Here is a 21,512-nt window from a genome sequence, read left to right as displayed (position 1 = left end):
CACTGCCAGGAGTGACCAGGAATAACGGTCATAAGCTGGCAGAGGGAAGGTTTAGGCTAGATATCAGGAAGCACTACTTCACAGTCAGGGCAGCTAGGATCTGGAACCAACTTCCAAGAGAAGTGGTCCTGGCTCCTACCCTGGGGGCTTTTAAGAGGAAGTTAGATGAACATCTTGCTGGGGTTGTTTGACCCCAGTATTGTTTCCTGCCATGGCGGGGGGTCGTACTAGATGATCTACTCAGGTCCCTTCCGACCCTAGAAACTATGAAACTATGAAATTAAGCTCCACATCCTCTCCAAATGCCACTCTGATCCTCTCCCCTGCCTGATTTGCTGCTCTGCTTGCTGCTCCCTGCCCTGTCTGCAGCTTTGATACCTGTCCCTTCCCCAATCTTCCATGTGCCACACAGCACAGGCTGCCTCTGCCATTTGTGACCTGCATGCTGTAGGTTGGCCACTCCTGGACTAGAGAATGCAATAGTTCTTGTATAGCACAAATTTATTGGCACCTTGCCATCAGCCTCTTTGGAGTCAGTAGATCCACTGCTGCTTTTTAGCCTTAGTGCAATCTCAACCTCCAGTGTCCTCATAGTAGCCTCATTTCATTTCCTACCTCTGCCCCCCACTTATGAGACAGAAAGATGTAGTCAGGATGAAGCATGGTTTCTGGTGGCTTAGCCTGTGTAATCTATTTTGCTCTTGGTGGTTGTGTCTACACAAGACACATTAATGCACATTGCCTAATTTAATGTGCATTATGGGCACGTGTTTATACATGCACATCCTTAATGTGCATTAAAATGGTGAAATTAGGCTAATCGCACCTAAATTTGATACCTTTAGCAGCTTAGTTAAAGCACATTAATGCACACATAGATGCGACCAGGCACCAACTTTAGTGCTGGGTCTACCCAGCCACTAGGGGCACAGGGCAGGGCTGCAAGGACTTGTGACTATCTTTAATACCAAGTGCACTAATTTTAGTGCCAAGTGCACGTGTAGACACCTGCCAAAAATCGCTTAGTGCGCATTAATGCGCTTAAATGCATGTGTAGACGCACCCATTATTGATTTGGACAGACTGGTTTGATTCACTTATGGCATGTTCTCATGAACAGTATGTTGCATGCAATTTACAGGTACCACCACACAGCACCTGTCAATAATTTCTTCAGCCTGAGAGAGGGCTTAGCTATACTGGCTGAACAGGTGAGCAGCTGTGAGAGACAACCCGGGTTGTAGAAGTCAGGTGGGAGGGGAGGGAAAATAAGGACATGAGAGAAGAAAGGAATATGAGATAAGAGTCATTCAGCTGTGTGTTATTTAGGGCAAATGTCTGCCATTCTAGGGCCTGATTTTTAAGTGCATCTGGGTGCTAAAAGACATAGTTTGGTATCTAAGTAGTTTTGAAAATCCCACTAGGCAGTGATCAGTATGTTTAGATGCCTAAGTCTGGCTTTTTGAGCTGCTGGAAGAACCCATCTAGACAGTCCTGAAGACTAGTCCTGTATTTGACCACAGAATGGGCAGCTGCACTACAGCCATCTCCAAAGGGTGGGCCTTGACTCTGCCCAGGACAAATCTCCTGTTAAAGTAATGGACTTGTTCAGCCTACAGCCACCCAGTCTGTTGTCTTCCTGTTGAGAATGGTAAGAAGGGTGCCCTCAAGCCAAAGAAGACAGGACTTGTTTTATACAGGTCATCCAATAGCCATCAGCTGGTAACACATTTTGGTCCTCCCAGTCTCAGTGAGCTTCAAAGTGGTGCATTAGATTCAAAATTGCCCAGTAGGAACCAGCCTTTTCCCATAGAGGGGAAGTGTTAAATCATATTTCTCCCTGCTCTGTCACAATGCATGACCCACAGTGATCATTCCCTGTTTAATGCTTCTCTCCTCCTTGTGCACAGGGGCTGGAGAACTCCTGGAAGTTGCACAAGGAGAACTGCCTCTACCTACATGAAGGGCTGCAGAAGCTGGGCCTCAAACTCTTTGTGAAGGAAGAGGTAGGACAGAGATTGAGATTGCTGGGCACTGAGAGAGCCCTTGGAGCAGATCCCTCCCTGCTGCATTTCTAGTCATGTGGGTAGAACTCTGCCATGGAGGAGTGGTGCAGTGAGTCATGGAGAAAGAACGTTCTGATGGGATGTAGCTCAGGACAAGCAAGGCCAAATCCTCATCTGGTGAAAATAAGCATAGCTCTAATGACTTTATCAAAGCCTTGGTAATTCATCCCAGCTAGAGATCTGGCCCCATATTTTAAAAGTCTTTCTAAGGAGGCATTCAGTACCTGAGAGACTCCCACCCAAACACAGCCTCTCCCATAGAAAGCAGTTATCATCCCAGATGGGAAGGTCTGCAGCATGATAGGGAAAGAGCATAGAGGATTGTCTGCACAAGTCCAGAGGATAGCTGCTGGCTGGATCTGACCTCCATGTCTCTGTTTTCCAGGCGGCAAGGCTTCCAACCGTCACCACCATTGTAGTGCCTGAGGGATATGACTGGAAGGAGATCACAGAGTTCCTTATGAATAAATATGCGATTGAGATCACAGGGGGCCTGGGGCCTTCAGTAGGAAAGGTGGGTACAAGCTGACAGCCAAAGGCCAAACCCTCCCAAGAGGTGGGGACTAACATGAATATGTTCCCATTCAATTCTCAATGGATTAAGGACCCAGTTCCACCCTCAGTTCCCTCCACACCCATCTGGAGCAGTTCTATGTGCTCCAACAGATTTACAGAAATAGAACCACAGAGAGCAATGCCCTGCCCTAGGAGGACATTTTATGTGCTCTCTGTAGCCAAACAGTCTTGGCCTTCACCTCACAGTACCACCTGGGCCACTTCTTTTCTGATGTTCCCCCTATTTCTCCTCTAAGCAAGGAATCTATTTCCTGCAAAGGAACCCCAGTCTAGTATCTGGAAGGTATCGAGCGGGGCAGCTTCCTGGATGGTAATGAAATCCTTTTTGTTAGTATCCTTGGATGACCTGGTGCTGGTGTACTTCCCTTAAAGAGCATCATTGTTCTCTCATCATGCATTTTAAATCAGGTTGCATCAGGTAGAGAGAGGCATTTCCCATGGTATTATTATTAGCCCAAATAGTTACCCTACATTGGATATGGTTGGGAAAAGCGGAGATGCTCCAGTGCAATCTTTTTCACAAAGAAAGGGAAGTTCCAATAAGGGCATGATATTTATGCTGTCTTTAGGTCTCATACACTGTGTTGCTTCTGCAAGCACCAATAGATAGTGTCTCTTGCACTGCTCTAGAAAAATACTCAGGAGAAGTTTGCAGTCTTGTCATGAAGTTGCTGGGTTGTTTTTAAACTAAGTTGTTCTTTGGAGGATTTTGTTTGGAAGAAATATGTTGCCCATCCCTTCCCTAGTTGAAGAACTGTTCCTTATTTGATGCTCAATTCATCTCCTATTGAAGGTGACAAAGATCTGCACCCATTTCTATTGGAGCTAGAGTGACTCAAGCTAGTGCAGAAGGCATAGCTCCAGAAGTCATGATCTAAATGTTATAATGTGCTACAGAACAAACCACTGGAATGCACCTTCCTTTCAGACTGACCTTCACTGTTTATTTTCTGTACTGAGGTCAGATGGGATCAGCTTGACTTACAATGTGTATAGCCAGGAGCACACCTCCATTTGCCTTGGAATTCTCAAATAAAACCATTAATATGGATAGGGAGATTGGCTGCAGGCAGCTTTTAGCACAGGTCTGGAGGAAGGCTTGAATTCACACCTCTGGAATACCAGCAAGAGGTGTTAATCCAGGGATGGGCAAAATATGGCCCACAGGCCAAATCCAGTCCATGGAGGGACTTTGGCTCACAGTGGGTCCCTCAGTCTCACCTGGCCCAGGCACTGTCCTGCCCGTGGTGCATTCTGCTGCCTTCAGGCACACAGCGGGGCTGGGCTAGCTCTGCAGTTGGATTTCATTTGTAGGCAGCCCAGGCAGCAGCAGCTCCTTCTGGCTGCCACTGCCACCACCAGCCCCATGGAAACTGGTGGGGACCTGCAGATACAGCCCTGGCCCTGGCCCTGCCCCAGCCTACCCTGTGCCCACTATGGACCTGCCCTAACTGGAACAAACCAGCTCTGGACCATATGGGACCCGTGAACATAGCCCTGGCCCTAGGCTGCCCTATACCTGCTCCAGACCTGCCTGCCCAGGGTGATCAGTGGCAGCAGTTGCAGCAGTTGCAGCAGCTTGACTCATGATGGACGGGCCAGTGTGGAGCTGCCACAAGGTGGCCTAGGCCAGGGCTGTGCGTGTGGGTTCCAGCTGCTCTGGCACTCTGGCCAGCATGAGTCTGGAGCAGATGTGGGGTGGGCAAGGGCTGTGCACTCAGCTGCTGCTGGGCACTGTTGGTGGTGGCAGGGAGGAACTGTAGGGTGCGCAGGGTCCGGGCACATTGTGGGCTGGGGAGGAGGGTGCTGACTGGCCCATGACAGCTCCCCAAAACTGCCTATGTAACCCATGAACCCAAATAATTGCCCACCCCTGCCAGTTAATCGCTCTGGCACCATGCCCCTTTTTCTGCAGAATGTCCGTTATTGTCTTTAACCATAGATACTCACCTGAGGAGAAACTCAACCTTGAAGTCATGGAGCACAATTATACAAGATCTTTACTGCACAGTTGACTAATTACCTGTGCAGTAACCATCTCAGTACCTACAAGTGTGCCCCTATTATAGCACATAAAACTAATAAATTCAGCAACAGGATAATATTTGTAAATACAAGTGCTACCCTGCTCCGGAGTTTTGTTGTACACAGCGGTGCCCAGGCTGGTGGGCTGACCCCCTGAGCCCCTGCCAGTTGGGGCTGTTGCAGCCCATCTCAATGTGCTTCAGTCCAGGTGCACATGTAGACACAAGCCTAACAGCAATAAGCTAAAAGCCTCAGAGCTTATTGCTGTGTGTTCATAGGCAGGTGTAGATGCACCCACAGCATATTTCATCTTGGCCATCTTAGCAAGCAGAAGTAGAGCAGGTGTCAACAAAGGAGAAGCTGAAAATTCCTTTCATGCCTATTTTACTGGGATTGGCTCCAGTTACATTATTTCTTGTTGTATAATTAAGTACAGTGAATCCCAATAAAATAGGAATAAAAAGAATATACATGTATATTAATGTGTTTATATACATACATGCACACAGTCTGATTCTTCACTTCTTGCAATTGTAGAGTTTACATTATTGCAAAGTGGACATGGAGCTTAGCACTATTTGGATCTGCCAGCATGTTCCACCTATTGCATGTACCTAACATGCAGCATACTGGAGAATCAAGCCTATCCCATGATAGGCATGTAGGAAATCACTGTTGAGTGCATGGTTTTCATCTCCCCATGGCCCTTGAATCCACTCTGGAACATAGAATGTGACTTCTGTCTAGGACAAGTATCAGAAAACTAAGTGCCTCCTACTGATAATTATTATTCTTTACTCTCACCTCAGGTTCTTCGAATAGGACTCATGGGCTATAACTCCACCAAATTCAATATCAACAGAGTCCTCCATGCCCTGAAAGATGCCCTCCAGCATTGTCACAAGAGCAAGATTTGAGTTCCTTGTGCCGCAGCTCCAGAAACAAGGATGGAGAGGCCATCTCAGGCCTTGGTTATGCCATTGTCTTATCTAGAATTCAAATCAGAAGGTGGAAAGGAGATGGTGCCCTCTTTCCTCATGTCTATTGTACCTGGCAAAATATTGGTGAACACCTGGCCAGCTGAAGCATCTTCCAGGGGAGAAAGGAGCCTTTCAGATGCAGAAGGGTGGACCGTTTCATTGAGAACTGGCTGTTTGGAGTATTGATTGGATCTGCACATGGACATTCAGAGTGTTTGCTTTAATGGCAAATAACCAGCATGTGGTCAGGGCAGTGTGGGACTGACAGGAAAAAACAAGAGGGGACAAGGCCAATGAGGTGCTGGAGGAGTGGAATAGCATGATCCAGCTGATAGGTGCAGTCATAGATCTGATTTGGCTTTCAACCTGTCCACAGCAGGAGGAGGTGGTGAGGCAGCAGCATACAGAATTATCCCACAGCCCTGCTCATGACTTGATCTTGCAGCATTCAGTTGTGGAGTAATGCATGCCAGCATACAAGGGGAAAGGTCATACAAGGGGTCATAGGGACCCAGTGCAACCTGAGTGTGCATCGGCAGTGTTGTGTGATGCTCTTGCCCAGAAGCCAGAGTGAGGCTACATAGGGGGGCAAGGAGTTAAGTGTCCTGTTTACATGATGGAGAGCATAGGTAAGCCCCTGTCTCTCCAGCCAGGCCTACTTTGCTCCTATGTCCCCTCCTTAGCACCCTGCAGTCTTTAAAAGTTATAAACAGTGCAGGATCTATTGCTGCCTAGTGCAGGGAACTGGCTTATCTACACCCTCTGCACTCATAGCCTCCCCTTGCACTCCTTGCAGCATGGCAGCTGTGCTCTGATCTGCAGGCCCAAGGCTTTCTAGGAACATGGCTTCTTGTTTAGCTCTGTCCACTTCTTCCTTCTCCTTTCTTACAGCCTCTGCCCCAATTTTCCCCATAGCCAGCAGGGGCTAGGCCACCAGCACAAAGTGGTCCTGCAATCAGGAAGCTATATCCTCCAAAAATGGTATTTTAAACCAATCAGGACCACAGGATCAGATGCCAGGCTCTAACTGCAGGATTTGATAGACAAAACCATACCAAAACAAACACCATGTGCATGTGTAAATTTGCCAGTACATGGGATGTGAACAGAGGGTGGAATACACTATATTAATAAACAGAGACATGTGGCACAACAGGTCTTTGTGTGACTGGATTTGCTCAGGAGCACCATATTTCCCAGCAGGAGATCCAGTCCAAATAACAAAAAATATTAAGTGTAATTGCAACCAGCTGGGCTTGCACAGCATGGACTGAGAATTCAGCTACTGGTATGATGATAAGGGACTGCTGAGTGTCCTAAACAGAAAACCATACACAGAGTATATTCACCTGGTCATTAAAAGGCAGAGGTTGTACAAAATCCATAAGTGAGTCCATCACCTCTCCCCTTCTGCTGACATGACCTATCCATCCCAGACCTCATCACAAACTGATTTCCCCTCTGCTGTGATTGCCTCTCCTCTTTTCTCTGCCATGTTGAACTACCCAAGAAATTTTCGGTTCCTGCAAGAGGGCTGTGATCAAAGCAGAAACAGCAGTGCGGGACGCGGCTCAGCTCTCATCATGAATTGCTTTCTTGACCTTCAGTAAAGTATCTGACATAGCAGAGAGCCTCTGTTTGTCCTGGATCCAGTAGACCTGAAACTGAATAACAGGGATAGAGGAGGATCTGGTTGAATGAAAGAGAATTCCTGGAATTCTGCCTGCTTTGGTTGAACCCAACCGATCGATGATAAATAGCCCATCCCAACCCCACAAGAGATAGTTCCCAGAGGGTGGCAGCTCCTTTGGGGGTCATAGCCACCTGGCACAAATTCCACCACCTGCAAAATGGCTCTAGCTTGTACCTGGGGCCGTACAGAAAATCAGATACCTTCCTGACTCCCTGTCAGTCTCCTTCCACTGTGCCCAGTTTACACTGCACAATCCAGGCCTCAGTGTTCAAGCTCTTGGATCTCCCAAGCTGTGATTCCCGATTACCTTACTAAGCAGGATGTCGAAGAAGGCAGTGTCCCAGTAGCTGCTGTCCTTAGCTGGGAGCTGCAGCAAGGCCTGGATGCCCATCTCCTTCTGCTGAAGGTTGTTATGCCCCATGGGAGTGAAATGGAACTTGAGAAACTGCTGTGGAGTACTGGCAAACCCCTCCACTTTGTGGTATAAGGTACTCAGGTCTAGATCCTCTTCTTGGAAGAGGTTTTCCTCAGGACGTAGGAAGTGGGGTAGGTTTTTGGTTGCCAAACTACAAAGGAGGATCACAAGGAGCCGATAGATGGATCCTTCTAGTTCTTCCCAGTCCTCAGGGGAAGGGAACAGCTCCGTGGCCCACAGCAACACCATCTGGAGGAGGCAGAGAGCGAGAGGATGGAATATACAAACCACTGGGATGGGCTACATAGATCTGGAAAGATGTTCAAAGCTTAAGACGCCTATTACAGTTACGGGGAATCAGGTGCTCTGATCCCTCAGTCAGCTTTGAAAGTCTGAGCCATGTATACATGCATAACTGGTAACTGAGCACTTAGATGGAGATTTAACTTGTCACCAGACCTTTGTTAACATCCCAGTAACATGAATGGGGCTGCTCAGGCCCTCATAGCTATTGTGTTAGACTGCTGCCAGAGCCAACCCAATATCTCCACATCAGTTATGCTCGATTCACATCCTGATGGTTCTCTTTGCAGTGATTTGGTTAAATGAGAGCTTGGATTCTGCAATACAGCTATAGCACAGGTAAGCATGGATACTGTAAGCAGGTTGCCTGGCCTATTGGCTTTTGCAGGCAAATTTTGTTTCTTAAGGAGTTTGTCCTCTCGAGTAAAACACAGTCTTTTAAACAAGAAAATAAGCAAAACAAAATCCTACTGTCCTGTCCCAGATTCTGGGAAGGGACTCTCTTTTGCTCTAGCCTCAGCACAGCAGCCTAGCCTCTCCATGCAGCAAGCTGTTCAATTCAGCCTGCTTCCTTCCCCCTTACAAGCTTCTCCCTCACAGTTTTCTGTCTATCTGCTCTCAGTTCTGGGTTCTTCAGCTCCAAATAGAACCCTCCTTCATTATCCAAATGCCCCACAACTGGGCTCCTCAACAGAGCTAATTGTCCCTTCTTAAAAGGACAGACCACCCTGTTACAGATATATAACCCCATTATGCCCTCCATCTGTTTATGTCCTCTCTTCTATGCCAGTCATCAAGGATTTATGTTAATCCATTAGTAACAGTCTTCTGCTTTTAACCAGTATAACATAGCTGGGATACTGAGACGTGGCACATCTAGCAGGATAGCTAGCACTTTCTGGCACCAAGAGGTAACATGAAACATATACAAGCCATAAAGGCCAATGCTACCCAAAATCAGCTCCCTTAACACCAAGGCTGACCAGGTTCACAGGGAAAGGAGAAACTCCTCCAATCCTGCACTCTGGTTCTGGATTTATTAAAAATGCAAAAGGGAACATGACACTTCCTCACCAGAACTGTGCAAATAATTGATTTTTCTTTTCAGGGAACAAACCACAAAATTGGAGGGAAACAGTTGCTTCAGGGCAGTCTGGAATGCAAAGGCATTGCTCTTCCATTGAAACAAAAATCTGCAGAGGGGAGGGGGGAAGTGAAGAGGAGACACAAATATTTTTGCTTTGGGTTTATCAAAGCTAAATTTTAAAGGTTTATTTGTTTTGGGGGGAGAAGGGGTCTTTCCCCCCTTTTAAAGGTACATTTTGAAAGAAATGCCATTTTGAACTAACACACTGAATTTGGAATAAATCATTTAAATAATTTTCAAATTTTCTCTCACTTTTTTTTGCCCATATTTGTCAACTGTTTCTTTCAACCCAAATATATATTTGGGAAGGAGGGAAGTTTCCTTAGGAAAGTTTTATGCTAGTCTACTCCTTAGTCGAGGCACTGCTAAATGAAGCACATGCGAAGGAATAAACATGCTGCTGTCACAAGCACAGCATCCCCAGCATTGACGTTTGCAGTTGGCACCTGCCCAGGTTATAAAACAAACAGGTTCAGCGGCTCCATGTTTCCTTTGGTGGAATGTTGAGAGGTGAAGTTTGTCCAAACTACAAACCATAACCCTCCTGCAGTGTGCAAACCCATAATAGCATGCTGGGGCTTGGTGAACAAAGCAACATGTAAAGTTGCTGTAGTGAGGCTCTCTTATAATGGATCCACAATCAGTCACCAGCCAGGTCCAAACCATATTGGACCCCATGGTGAGTGTGTGCCAACCTACAGAGAACATTACAGACTCTGACACAAGAACCTTTTGTGCATTATGTCAAGGCACAGGAGCTTGAACTTTTATCTCTGGAGGTTCCTCCTTCAATTTTTCATGGGCTAGTCATCACACACACTGTATAGAGAACCCAACACAGAACCTTTCAGGCTAGATACATAGGCTTTTGTCACTTGAGCTAAACCATTAACTTTGAGAAAATTATGGTGTGCACATGCTCTCATGGCCACAAGAGAGTGGCATACAGTATTCAGATATACCTGAGTTGTTGTGGTCACCTGTTTTAAGACAGAGGTGCCACACTTCACATAACCACACACATTTCCAGCTAGATTGCACCAAGAACAATTTAATCTTTCATCCATCCCCTTAGCTCTATTTCTGCTGACAATGTTTCTTTCTAGGAAGCACGCGCTGTTCCTCCACTAAAACTGTTTCATATTTCCCAGGCAAGAATTTTTTTTGTATTTTAGAGGCCTGTAAGTATCTGAGTTAAAGAGGACCTGAGATTTTCTTTCAGCAGAAACCAGTTCCCAGAACCTCAGAGGTATTCAAGTACCTACCTCCTCTTGATTTTGGTTCCCCAATATCTTAGAGAATTTGGGTACATGAGCCTAAAACTAGCTTTGCTTCCCCACCATAATGTAGCTCAGGATATATCTGCTCACAAGGACAGTGCCCCGGGACCATCTCCTTGAAGAATGTACCTCCAAATGCTTGAATGTGAGTCCTCTCTTCTTGCCTTCTTCTCTCCAGTCTTCACTGTTGACCTGGTCCAGAAGGCGGAGGCTGTCCAAACGGTGACCTTCCATAGTGCCCACGATGTGGAGCAGTCTCACAACAGGACGATTAGTGGAGTACCTGGTAAGACAAACATATGACCCACACCTGAAAACTTTGGTGCTTTTTCAGGGCTTTCCAGAGATGGTCTGGGCTGAATCAGCATTACTGTGAATGAGGGGCAAAGTCAAGGGAATCTAATTAAAATGGCACTTTTGTAACCACAAAGCCAGGAGATCAGAGATGGCAGAGGAAAATTGAGAAGCCAATGTGAAGGAAGATGGCACCTGTAGAAACATCTCTGGCCTTGGGCAAGTCCCCCAAGAGCTCCTCCAGTATTTTCTTAAGAGGCCACTAATTCCAGGGGCCCACCCTTAAAAGCAGAGGCACCCAATTATAGAACCCATTTCTGAACATTATCATTCAATTGGGTCTTACAAGTGTGTACAATGTGTGTGGGCCAAAATCACTATCAGCTCCAGAAGCAGAGGGCCATATCCTCTCTGAGGGAAGCATTTAGTATGAAACATATCATAAACAGAACTCGGAAGAGTCTCCAGTTCCATAATTGGGCTATTCCCATGGAAAATAAATGAAAGCCTTGACATGCTATGGCAGGATCCTACTATTGCAGCTCATACACTGGTAGACAACCGGGCCCTCTGAGTCCTTAGGGATGACTGTAATCTGGTCTCTGTCTTGCACAAAACTGTTCTTTTAATTCCCTAGCTACCCTCACTCTCCTTTCCTCCCAAAAGGCTGGATTATGTCCATGCATGTGTGAGCCAGTGATGAGGGCCTTTATAAGGGTTCCCTTGAAACACAGGCCCTGTTCAGTTCTGGGGGAAGTGGGGAGCAAGCACTGAGTGGATCCCCTGGGAATGAAAGGGGCAGGCAGGGGCAGGTAGAGTTATGACCTGGGTCCTTGATGCTGGAGAGGGGCAACAGTACTGAGTCTGGAGGTACATGTTGCTTGCATCACCATGAATGTGATGCAAAAGGCCCAGTTTCACCCCAGATGAGGTACAACTAGATCAGTCTGAGATGCAGCCTGTGCTCTATGGCTGGTTCTCTCTGTTCTCTAGTTATGAGACTGTTATATGCCTCCTGAGCTCTGGGTTCCATCTATCACCTCTCATATCTGCTGTTAAGACATCCTTGCCTGTCTACCTTCCTCAGTTTTTGCCTGCCCTCTCCTTCTGGGAGGCCTGTTCCTCCCCTGAAGCAAGGGGAGCCTGCAAGTGACTTAAAGAGATTCAGAGGCAACCAGGGCTCAGGTCCTCCAGAGGATTCAGACTAACTCCCTTGGACCTGGGAAGGTCTGGGCCTGGGGATTCATTCCTGGCTGAAGCCATCCAGAACTGCAAGCCCATTCATGACCTCACTCTCTCTCCCCTCCTCCCCCCTCGATGATCCGGCCTAGTCTGGGACAGGCAAGTTGGTGGGGTGGGGAGTGTCGGGGGGTGTTCTCTGTGAAGACCAACTTCACATCTGCCCTGTTGTGGAATGTTAGACCTTATGTCCCAAAATGAGGCACTGGGGACTAAGATCAGGAGGTGGCAATGAGTCTCTGAAAGCCCAGTTTGAGGGGTGAATTCTCCCTGTGACAGCTGAGGAGATGGAATGGGACTAGTGGCTCAGTGTAGCAGAGGTATAACTGGGCTGAGATGTGCCTTGGCTGGCGGCAGCACACAAGGCATCAGCCACAGCCAGGCTGATGGCAGTAGCACAGGAGTCAAAAAAGCAATGGCTGCTATTTTTGTGCCCCCACAATAATTTGAAACCCAGGGCTGACGCCCCAGTTGCCCCCCACCTCCACCTCCTTAATTATACCACGGCAATCACAGGATCCCCTCCCTTTGCTGTCAGCTCTGTAAGAGAGCCCTCAGCTGCTGGGCTGGCAATGGCCATCAGTGAGAGGATCCCACTGCAAGTGAGCAACGCCCTCTTGTTTTTAATGTACAAACACCTCCCAGCCATTCTCTTTCCCAAAACAGCACTGCAGCATTGGAGTTGCAGCAATCCCACTGGCAGTGGAGCAAGCCTTCAGGCCTTCTGTCCTCCAGCTTGTGGCTTTAACCTTATGACCAGGTGGGGCTGGTGAAGAAGCAGGCTCTCTCTGAACAAGAGACTTCTGCGCACAGCAGGGCATGGCCCTGTATTTACCTCACAATATATTAATAGCAGACAGGGCAGGGTTTGCCCTGTAGAACCAAGGCGGAGGTCCTCTCCCCCCACCACACCTGGGCCAAGCAGGAACAAAATCCGTGCGCTCCCCTAGTCCATGCTGTTTCCTGCCGTGCAGTCACACCTTGTACTTTCCTGTTTTAAGAACATGGCAATTAAGATTTAAAAATAGCACTTGCTTTTGATTCTAAATTGGCACCATTTGCACAGCTGGGCTTCTCCTGAATGCTTGCCACCTAGAGCTGCTCAAGGCATCAAGGCAGAAAAAGCTGGTGGATTCAGCACATGCTTCACTGGAGGCCAGAAACTCCCCTTAGTGCCGTGGCATTGCCTACTGTGGCCAGGATAAACTCTACAGATCAACCCTTAGCTATGGAACAAAGATCTAATGTTTAAAAGAGCTCTGTTTGATTTTGGAGGGAGTTGGACACCTAAACATGCCCTAAAATCAGGGCCTAAAATCCCAGCAGGGGCCAGCTTTGCTTTGCAGATGAATTAATCAGACGGCTGAGCTCCATTCTAGGCCACAGCAGTGCTATGCTCCACAACAGAGTCTTCATTTCATTGAGATTAATCTTGCTGATGAAGGCTACTTTTCAGTTCAGCCACCTGCAATGGCTAATCAAAAGGTCTCAAGACTTCGATAAAAATTTTCACTGAAGTTTCAAATGAAATGCAGGGCAGAGGGGAGGCGGAGATGAGGTAGAATCACCAGAACGTACAGAAACAAATGATTCCCTCCCTGTTCCAGCTAGTTGGGTTGAATTCTACAAAGCTATAAGGCTGGATCCTAGCTGATGCTTTCTATGGCTGGTAAACTCCCTGTCTCTCACCTGGTAAGAAAACACATGATGCTAAGGAAGATGTGCAAATCGAAGGTGGCTGTAGTGGTGTTTACCTCCAGTGATGATACGTGGCAGGAATGAAGTACACCCCCTGGGTTACTCTGCTCAGGCTGCCTTCTGGAAACCCTCTTTCTCTCCATCTGCTGCTGTTGAGTTTAAGATTTGCCTGTGTTCTCCTCACAACTGGGATGAGGTTGAACTGGATAATCTTCCAACCACTGGACACTAGCAGAGGCAGCTGCATGCTTTCTTCCTTCAGTCTCTCAGCACTGAGGTCACCTGGGCATGGGAAGCAGATGTATTTAAAAATTATCCTCTTATAGACCTCACTATCCTTCCTCTCCCTCACTCATGCTAAGCACCTCTTTCCTTTCCCTCTTTGCCTTGAGGTTAAGCTGCAGTTCAGCCACTGATGGCCAGTGATGAGTATAGTGGTGCCAGCCCAAACCCCACAGTTTGCACCAAACTAGATGAGCCCTGCAGGAAACCACTGATCCAAATCATGAATTACCTTGTCCCATCTGAGGAGCTCCATGATAACAGCTGCCAGGCCCAGACTGCCGTAACAGGGCTGATCCCAGAGACAAACAAGACCTTCCTGTCCGCAGATCTCTGTCTTCCTCTCCAAGCTCTGCCCAAAAAGCCTTCTATCCCCTCACCTCTCTGCTTCTCTATGCAGTCCCACCCATGCAAGGAACCCTTCTCCCCCAGATACCATCAAACCATTTCAGTTTGACTGTGCCTATCTCCAAGATGTCTTTTTGATCACTTAGTTTGCTCCTAGTAGTCTGATCCCATCCATTGCTAGAGTTCTGTCTTTGTTCTCCTGCTTAGTGCCCAGCTAACGCTCTGTATTGCTTTTCTTTTTTAAAGGGTAAGCATTAAAAATCTGCCCCTGCTTCTACTCAGTGGAGACAAACAATAAGAAAGGACAAGCATGTAAAGCAAGTTCCCCTTTCGTGCTGCAAGTCATACCATCTTTGCCATATGCCTTCTTCTAGTGACAAACTTCAACGGAAACATCAACCTGCTTATGAGCAGAAGCAGAGCCTGGTGCAAAGTGGCAAAAGTGCCATGCTACAATGATCAAGGCATAAACCTGAGTTTGGCCCTGAGCTGTGCCAAAAGCTGTTCTCTGTTGAACCAGCTGTAAACAGGTTCCTAGTCACTCAGGCTGGGAACTCTAAGACAGCCGGATGTGATGCTAGTGACATTGCTCCCTGGTGTGATCTTAGCTACAGCATCTGGAATGAATTATCCAAGCCCACCCAGGAGGCCACTAGGCTCAAGAGAACCTTTGACACTGATTGGTAGAACAGGATGAATAATGATTTTTTTCCTTTAATTCTGGAAGAATGTTGCCTAGGTCTGTCTATTAGTTTGGGTTCTTTCATCTCAAGAATTTGGTACAGTTCTTTCATCTCAAGAATTTGGTAATAGCTATGTGAACCCTGAATGAGGAAAACTGGTCTCACAGGAATTAAAGCAAAGATGTCTGTCTCTTTATTGCAAAACTTTATTTCTTAATTTCATCTAGTGATCTTCTTTCCAGTAGCAACCATTGCCAGGGGCTACTTCCCTGCCCCTAGGTGCTAAGTTAGAACTAGAGGAATTCTTGTTACCTCCAAAAGGTCTTCCACATAATGGAGAAGGTAGATTGAGAGCACCCGTAAATCTCGAGTTCTTTAAGGCTAAAGTATGCCCTACCACTCAATAAAAATTCACCAGCCAATTGAAGAAATTTTAATTTAAAGAAAAAGGCAAAAAACTGGAGTCAGGATGTCACTGACTGAGCCAGAGAGTTTGTAGCTCCCCTTCCAACTAAGTGGAGTGGAATTCTTTATTTAAGATGCAAAATTGCAGTAAAAGACCAGTTATTTTGTAGCATAACTCTGCATGTATTCCCAGCACAGGGATGGAATGGCATTAGTACCACTAGTACCATCTCACATGGCCTCCCAAAACCTCCAGCACTAAGGCATGCTAGCATCACTTCTCTCTGTCTCATTATCTCTCCTGCATTGTCATTCAACTACCAGGAAACTCCAGAAATGAGAGAGAATGTTCTCACCCTGCTGTTTTCCAGCATAGCATCCCACAACACTTCATACTGACACACACCTGCATTACAATTTCATACTATGTCATCCAGAACTAGGAGAACCCTAATAACAGCCCTCACGAAAGCTGGAACCTTGGATTCACTCACAGCCTGACAAAGATACAGTGAGAGAAAACAAAGCCTGATGTGCCAACACAGTGAAAAGCAGGTTTGACAGCACTGGGGCTGCCAATGGGAAAACACAGTTGGCTAGCAGTTAGCACAAGCTAGGTGTGGAGGGGTTCAGATCAAACTCTGTAACATGATGATATGGTAAGCAGGCTTCAGGAGGGACGTTGAATGTGGCCCATGTAGTGACTATGATAAGGATGTTGTGTGGAGCTGTTTTTACTTCTAAAAAATCCTTCAAAGGACACTGCAGGGAAGTGTAATGGTTCCAGGCTGATTTTAATGTTTTATTTGCCTTTATTAGATTTTATTTACCTCTCACAATGCACTGCAGTAAAGTTACCTAGCTTAGTGATCTCTTTGCAAATATGCTAGCTTTTCCCCTTCTTGTGCTTATATTTTAAAAACACAGCACCGTGACTAGCTGCCAGAAACGACTTCCACTCCCACTGCTGCAGGTACTAACTTCCACCCGCTGTTCACAAGGCAGGTATCACGCCCAGAGAGATGGATTAGTTGCAACAGAGAGTACAGGCTCTGTCAGACAGGTCCCAGTAGATTCATATTCTCCTTTTAAGGAAAAACTGGAGTTGATTCATGTTTGTCAGCTCAGCATCTGTGTGTTTTCAGTTTCGTCCAGCTGGAGTTGGGGGATAGCAGGGGATAATTAGGATCCCCTGTAGCATTAGGGAGAGAGACACAGGCAGCCATAATCCGAGTTGTAATCTGGCTCCTCTGCACCAGCAGTCCAACCTTTATTACTGTCTCTCTAGTACAGCCTTCTAGTCCTCTCTAGTGGTTGTGGAGGACAAGGATAGTATGATCATCACTCCATATCCCCTCTCCCAGTGACTGAACTTTCTGGATCAAGATCTACTGCTTGGCTGAGTCACGCAACCCCATTTAACTGGCCCTACCCCTAGCTCCTTGCACAGAGCACAAAATTCAGCAGTGCACTGGCTTCTGGTTGGGCCTCTGAGTTGTGGTGGTTAAAGTTGTTCTTTTATCAATTTCCAAGGTCTATATAGGTGACCAAAATGGGGGGAGGGTTATATATATATTATATATTGTATGAATTGTATGGAGCTTTTGCTTTTTCTGTAGCATGATGAGAACATTTGTTCAGGTCATCCCCAAAATTCTTGTCTAAATAGGATCTTGCTTTGACTTTTTTTGATGCATGAAAATGACCTTCACCTTAGTTTAAACTGCACCACAATGACAGTACATGAACAGAAAGCCCCCCATTCTTCTGCTGCTTTCCATAATGGAATCCTGGTCATCACAGATTGATTCTTCTGAGGCTTTTGTGTGACAAGTCAACTTTTTATTACTGCCCAAAATCCATAATATGACTTTTTGTTGTTTGTTGAATAAATACCATTTTTCATTAATCTGTGGTGTTTTAACAGTGTTTTGGGGCTAAAACTGAACATCAGAAGCCTTCCCTGTGATTAACATCAGTACTAGTCCTTTATCTGACTGCTAGCAGTGCTGCTTTCCATCCAGAATCTGTGAAGGGCAATAGCTGAGACCAAGATAACAGTCCCAGTTCATCTTGTAGCTGGCCATTAAGGGGCAGGAGTTAACAGCTCTTACACAGCAAATCAGCACAGTCAGGATGCCCTGATAACCTCTCATTACACCATCTTGAGTCACAGCAGATGAAATCCCTGGTTCTACTGAAGGTAGTGATTAAGTTCCCCTCAACTTTAGTGTGGTCAGGATTTCATTCAGCAACTTTATTGCAATGCAGGCCTGAATCTTGATAAGATAATATAGCTAGCCCTTTTCTCCTGTAAAATCCCATAGCCATTTAGACTAGAATTGCTCTGCAGGAATCACCTAACCACCACTGAAATGCAGCCGCCTCAGGAGTGAAACACTAAGAATAGTGTGTTCCAACAATGCTCCACAATAGCCTTCAAAAAAGACACTGACTTCTTTAGCTGAGCCCTGTAAGGGTCTCTTATTTTCCTGTGCCCAAAAAGTAACCAGCTTGGAATCTGGACAGGATGCCAATTCCATTGGGATCTGGGCTCCAGGAACTCTTATTTATGTCCCCACCCCCTCCAAAAGGGACCATATGGACCTTACTTAGTGAGCCAGCTGCTGCATCATGGTATGAGAGGGGATCTGTATGTCCAGGTCACAGCTTAGGTCTGGGCCAGAGATGCCAATTCTGAATTAATATAGTCACTTTCCCCTGGAGTAGGCAGAAGTTCAGAGTCTGGCCTCTTAGGGTATGTTCATTTTGAGGTTAGAACTATCACTTTTGCCTGGTTTATCAACTTATACAGAGCTGAAATCCGTCAAACTTATTCCATGTAATCAGTGGTTTCAACTTCCACCTTCTATCTTTTTCTCTCTTTCTATCCTTCCTGTTCTCCATACCACTCCTCCTCTCTCTGTGTCTCCCCTCATGTCCCTGTGTGTCTCTCTGCATCTGAATCTCATCCTCCTTTGCCTCAGGAGTACAAACATAGAAGAAGGCCTTCTCTCAAAACTTAGAGATCCACAACACACCCCTGCTACATGTGGAGAGGGTGTGGGGGGATACATACAGTTGGCATACATACCTGGTTGGATGAGGAACTGGTGCCTGCAGTGTACAATGGCAGCAACAATGAGTTCCCTCAGGAGTCTGAGAACCTTGCCTGGGACTATGTACCCACTGCATTCAGCACTGTCCACTGTACTGAATACGTCTTTACTGGTCCAGTTTTCCAAGCTAGCTCCTTCCTTGGGCACTCCTAAGTAGCAGAAGTCTGATACAGGATAGTGTCTGCTGGTACCCCTTCCGGACTGACTCCAGTGACCTGAGCCCTCCTTCACCAAGAGGTCATCACCATTAAGGCACAGGGGAACCTCAACAGTCACTTCATCCTCTGAGGAGCAGAGAGCAAATTCAAAGGCTTCCAGGTTTCTTGAATAATCCACTAGAAACCTGGGATCGATGGCATTAACTTCCTCTAACACAGTCAGCAGGATGTTCTCTGCCCTTTGGAAATGCTCCATCCTCTGGTCCTCCCTGGACAGTATCACTCTGAGATAGTTATGCCAATGGGAAACCTTCACAGCCATGGCTAAGAGGCTGTTGTCCAGAGACCTCCTGTTGTGGTGTAAGCGGCACCTAGAAACATCATGAAAGTAGGAGGGGAAGGGGTGAGAGGGCTGGAGCAGGTGCCTGGTAGGAGGAGCAGCAAGCCGAGTGAAATTCCAGTGAGGCGTAACACGCTCTGTGTTTCCCTGCCAAATAGTTGAAAGAGTGCCAGGTGATTTTGAAATACCCATTGTTTGGGTGGTTCACTAACAATCAGGTAAAGCAGCCAGGGACTCATCCACCCTGGTGAGGCTGAGACATAGCTCAGAGTTGCCCCCACCCAGCAAACCCAGAAATATTGGGCCAGATTCTCATCCAACATCTCAACCAATGTTGCTCCATTAACTTCAATGGAAGGACAATGCTTTATACCACCTGGATTTGTGCGCAGTGATGTCAGTGGAGATTTACCAATTTACCTCTGGTGGGGATCTGGAGGTGGCAAGGGGAATAAGGAATAGCAATGGCTATTCAGGATGTGTTTCTGTTTCCAGTTGACTAAGGGGCCTTAAGGTCCCTTTCCCCTAGTGTCTCTCTAATCACTTTGTCACTGTGTCTGGTGCATTTCTACACATGAAGGGTGGAATTTATTTCCTAGGCAGAAATAAATCAGGTGCCAGGTTAAGGCAGTCTGGGGCCCACACACAAGCCAGGGGAGCCCCTGTTCTAATCCCACAGCAGACAGCTGCTCTTCCTGAGGTGGTGGCCAGCCTCAGCTCAGAGATGAAGAGGGCAGGTCACCTGCCGACCGGGGAGCTCTTGCCTCAGCTTGTAATTCACACTTGGCTGGAAGCACAGCTGTTTTGTAGTGGATGCTAAAACTGTGATCTAGTAATAGGTCTCCAGGAACTAAGCAGTGCCTAGTACTTGATCCAGCCCCCAAGGCCTGTAGATCTCAGGTGTTTGGGAGTTGGAAGATGTGCTATCTCCACCATGGGCTTCCAGACCTCTGCCTCCTGCAAGCCTAGGTACACTTTACTCTGTGGATTTGGCATGCTTCTCTTCTCCTGCTACAAACTGTGCAACAAGAGGCATGATATGGCCTATTGGCTTTATATGCCCTGCTCCTTAGCATTACCAGCTTTTTCTTTTGTCTGGTGGTCTTCATTTGCAAATCAAACGGATGAGGAAAAGTTTGTTTTAGCTCCCTGTCCAGGTGAGGACTGCACCAGGCCTCAAGTGCAAGTCCTGAGCCTAATGCAGTGAAACCAGTACAAAGAATCCCGTTCTTTAGAGTAAGCACAGGATCCATCCAGCCTCAGGGAACATCTACTCCCTCTGGGCTAGGACCAAGGCCCTCTGGCCTACTCTTTTTGATCTCTCTGTGGATGAAGCTAGAATAGTCAGAACTTTAGCAGGAATGTTCTGACTATAAGGGTGGTCAAGCATTGGAGCAGGCTACCTAGAGAAACTGTAGAATCTCCACCCTTGGAAGTTTTCAAGATCAAGTTAGACAAACACTTGGCTGGGATGGTTTAGTCAGGGATGACCTTGCCTTGATCATAGAGGTGGACTAGATGACTTGGTGAGGTCCCTTCCAGCCCTACTTTCCTATGGTCCTAGGAACCCTTGACCTTGGGGACATAGCTAGGAGCAACTTCAAGATAAATGTCACCCACTGTGAAATGATGGACTGTGCTCTGCCTTTTTCAGCTGGCAAATTGCCATTGGTGCTAACTGCTTTAAAAACACATCAGTTGGGCTGTCTGCCAGCCAAGCCCAAGTCCAGCATTCCATAAAGGCAAGACATGCCTTTGAGGTGAGTGTTCACTGAGGGCTTTGGCCAACCCATTTCTTAACTGTGAAATGATTAAAACACCAAGTATGTCAGAAATCCGTGCTGGCAGCAGCTGTGAAAATCTTCGAAACTGAAGAAAGGTGAGTCCTTTCAGAATAAGGAGAGCTTCTTCTCTTCCTGATACTTCCTCGGCTCATGCTTTCAGCATAAGAACATTACATAATGTTATGACAGCATCAATCAGTGATGCTGTGTCTGCCAAGCCAAAAATGCACTTGAGCACTAATCAGAAAGCCATTCCTGCTGAAATTCTCTCTGATCTTATATTGAAAAATAAATGTCATCTTTTATTTTCATCATAATCTATCTGCCTGTTTCAAACTGTAGGTTGCATTTTGATTAATATAGTGGTGCAGGCTGAGAGCAAGATAAGGTTAACTCTTTAACAATGCCTTTAGAAAAACTACATTCACTATCCAGAGGGCTCTGTATTTCCTAACACGTGCTGACCAGATGCATATAAGGAAAAGAGAATTATGAAATTAAGACTTGATTCTCATTTACATTAAGGCTGCCTTCATTTCTCTTCTCTAGCAAGCGAAAAAGTGTTCTGGATTAAAGGAAGAAGGACAGAAAGGGAAGGAAAGAGCTTACACATGTAGGAAACAAGTTGAAGAATTTTTGTTTCAAAAGGTTGAAGTGAAATATTTTGATATTTTCAA

At 46.5% G+C, this 21,512-nt stretch overlaps 2 protein-coding genes across 3 annotated transcripts in view; one reads left to right on the top strand and one right to left on the bottom strand.

Annotated features, from left to right (window-relative positions):
* The window catches only part of AGXT (alanine-glyoxylate aminotransferase), a 19,467-nt gene extending 12,667 nt beyond the window's left edge, over nucleotides 1-6,800 (top strand). For both annotated transcript variants that reach the window (XM_019543042.1, XM_019543041.1), the window contains 4 exons: nucleotides 1,142-1,211; nucleotides 1,911-2,006; nucleotides 2,452-2,580; nucleotides 5,477-6,800. In XM_019543042.1, coding sequence (XP_019398587.1) covers nucleotides 1,142-1,211; nucleotides 1,911-2,006; nucleotides 2,452-2,580; nucleotides 5,477-5,584 — 403 coding nt within the window. In that variant the 3' untranslated portion in view covers nucleotides 5,585-6,800. The remainder of the gene's footprint in view (nucleotides 1-1,141; nucleotides 1,212-1,910; nucleotides 2,007-2,451; nucleotides 2,581-5,476) is intronic.
* Nucleotides 6,295-19,148, bottom strand: CUNH2orf54 (chromosome unknown C2orf54 homolog). Its single transcript, XM_019543040.1, has 5 exons — nucleotides 18,529-19,148; nucleotides 13,773-13,998; nucleotides 10,615-10,768; nucleotides 7,648-8,004; nucleotides 6,295-7,311 (listed from the first exon to the last, which is right to left on the bottom strand). The coding sequence occupies exons 1-5, from the start codon at nucleotides 19,031-19,033 to the stop codon at nucleotides 7,219-7,221; spliced, it is 1,335 nt and encodes a 444-aa protein (XP_019398585.1). The 5' UTR covers nucleotides 19,034-19,148; the 3' UTR covers nucleotides 6,295-7,218.
* Between the last annotated feature and the right edge of the window lie 2,364 nt (nucleotides 19,149-21,512).

This window comes from Crocodylus porosus, unplaced genomic scaffold, assembly GCF_001723895.1.
Source record: "Crocodylus porosus isolate Cpor-Errol unplaced genomic scaffold, CroPor_comp1, whole genome shotgun sequence".
Lineage (NCBI taxonomy): Eukaryota > Metazoa > Chordata > Crocodylia > Crocodylidae > Crocodylus > Crocodylus porosus.
Note: the sequence above shows the minus strand (reverse complement) of the source record. Positions and strands in the feature narration are given on the sequence as shown.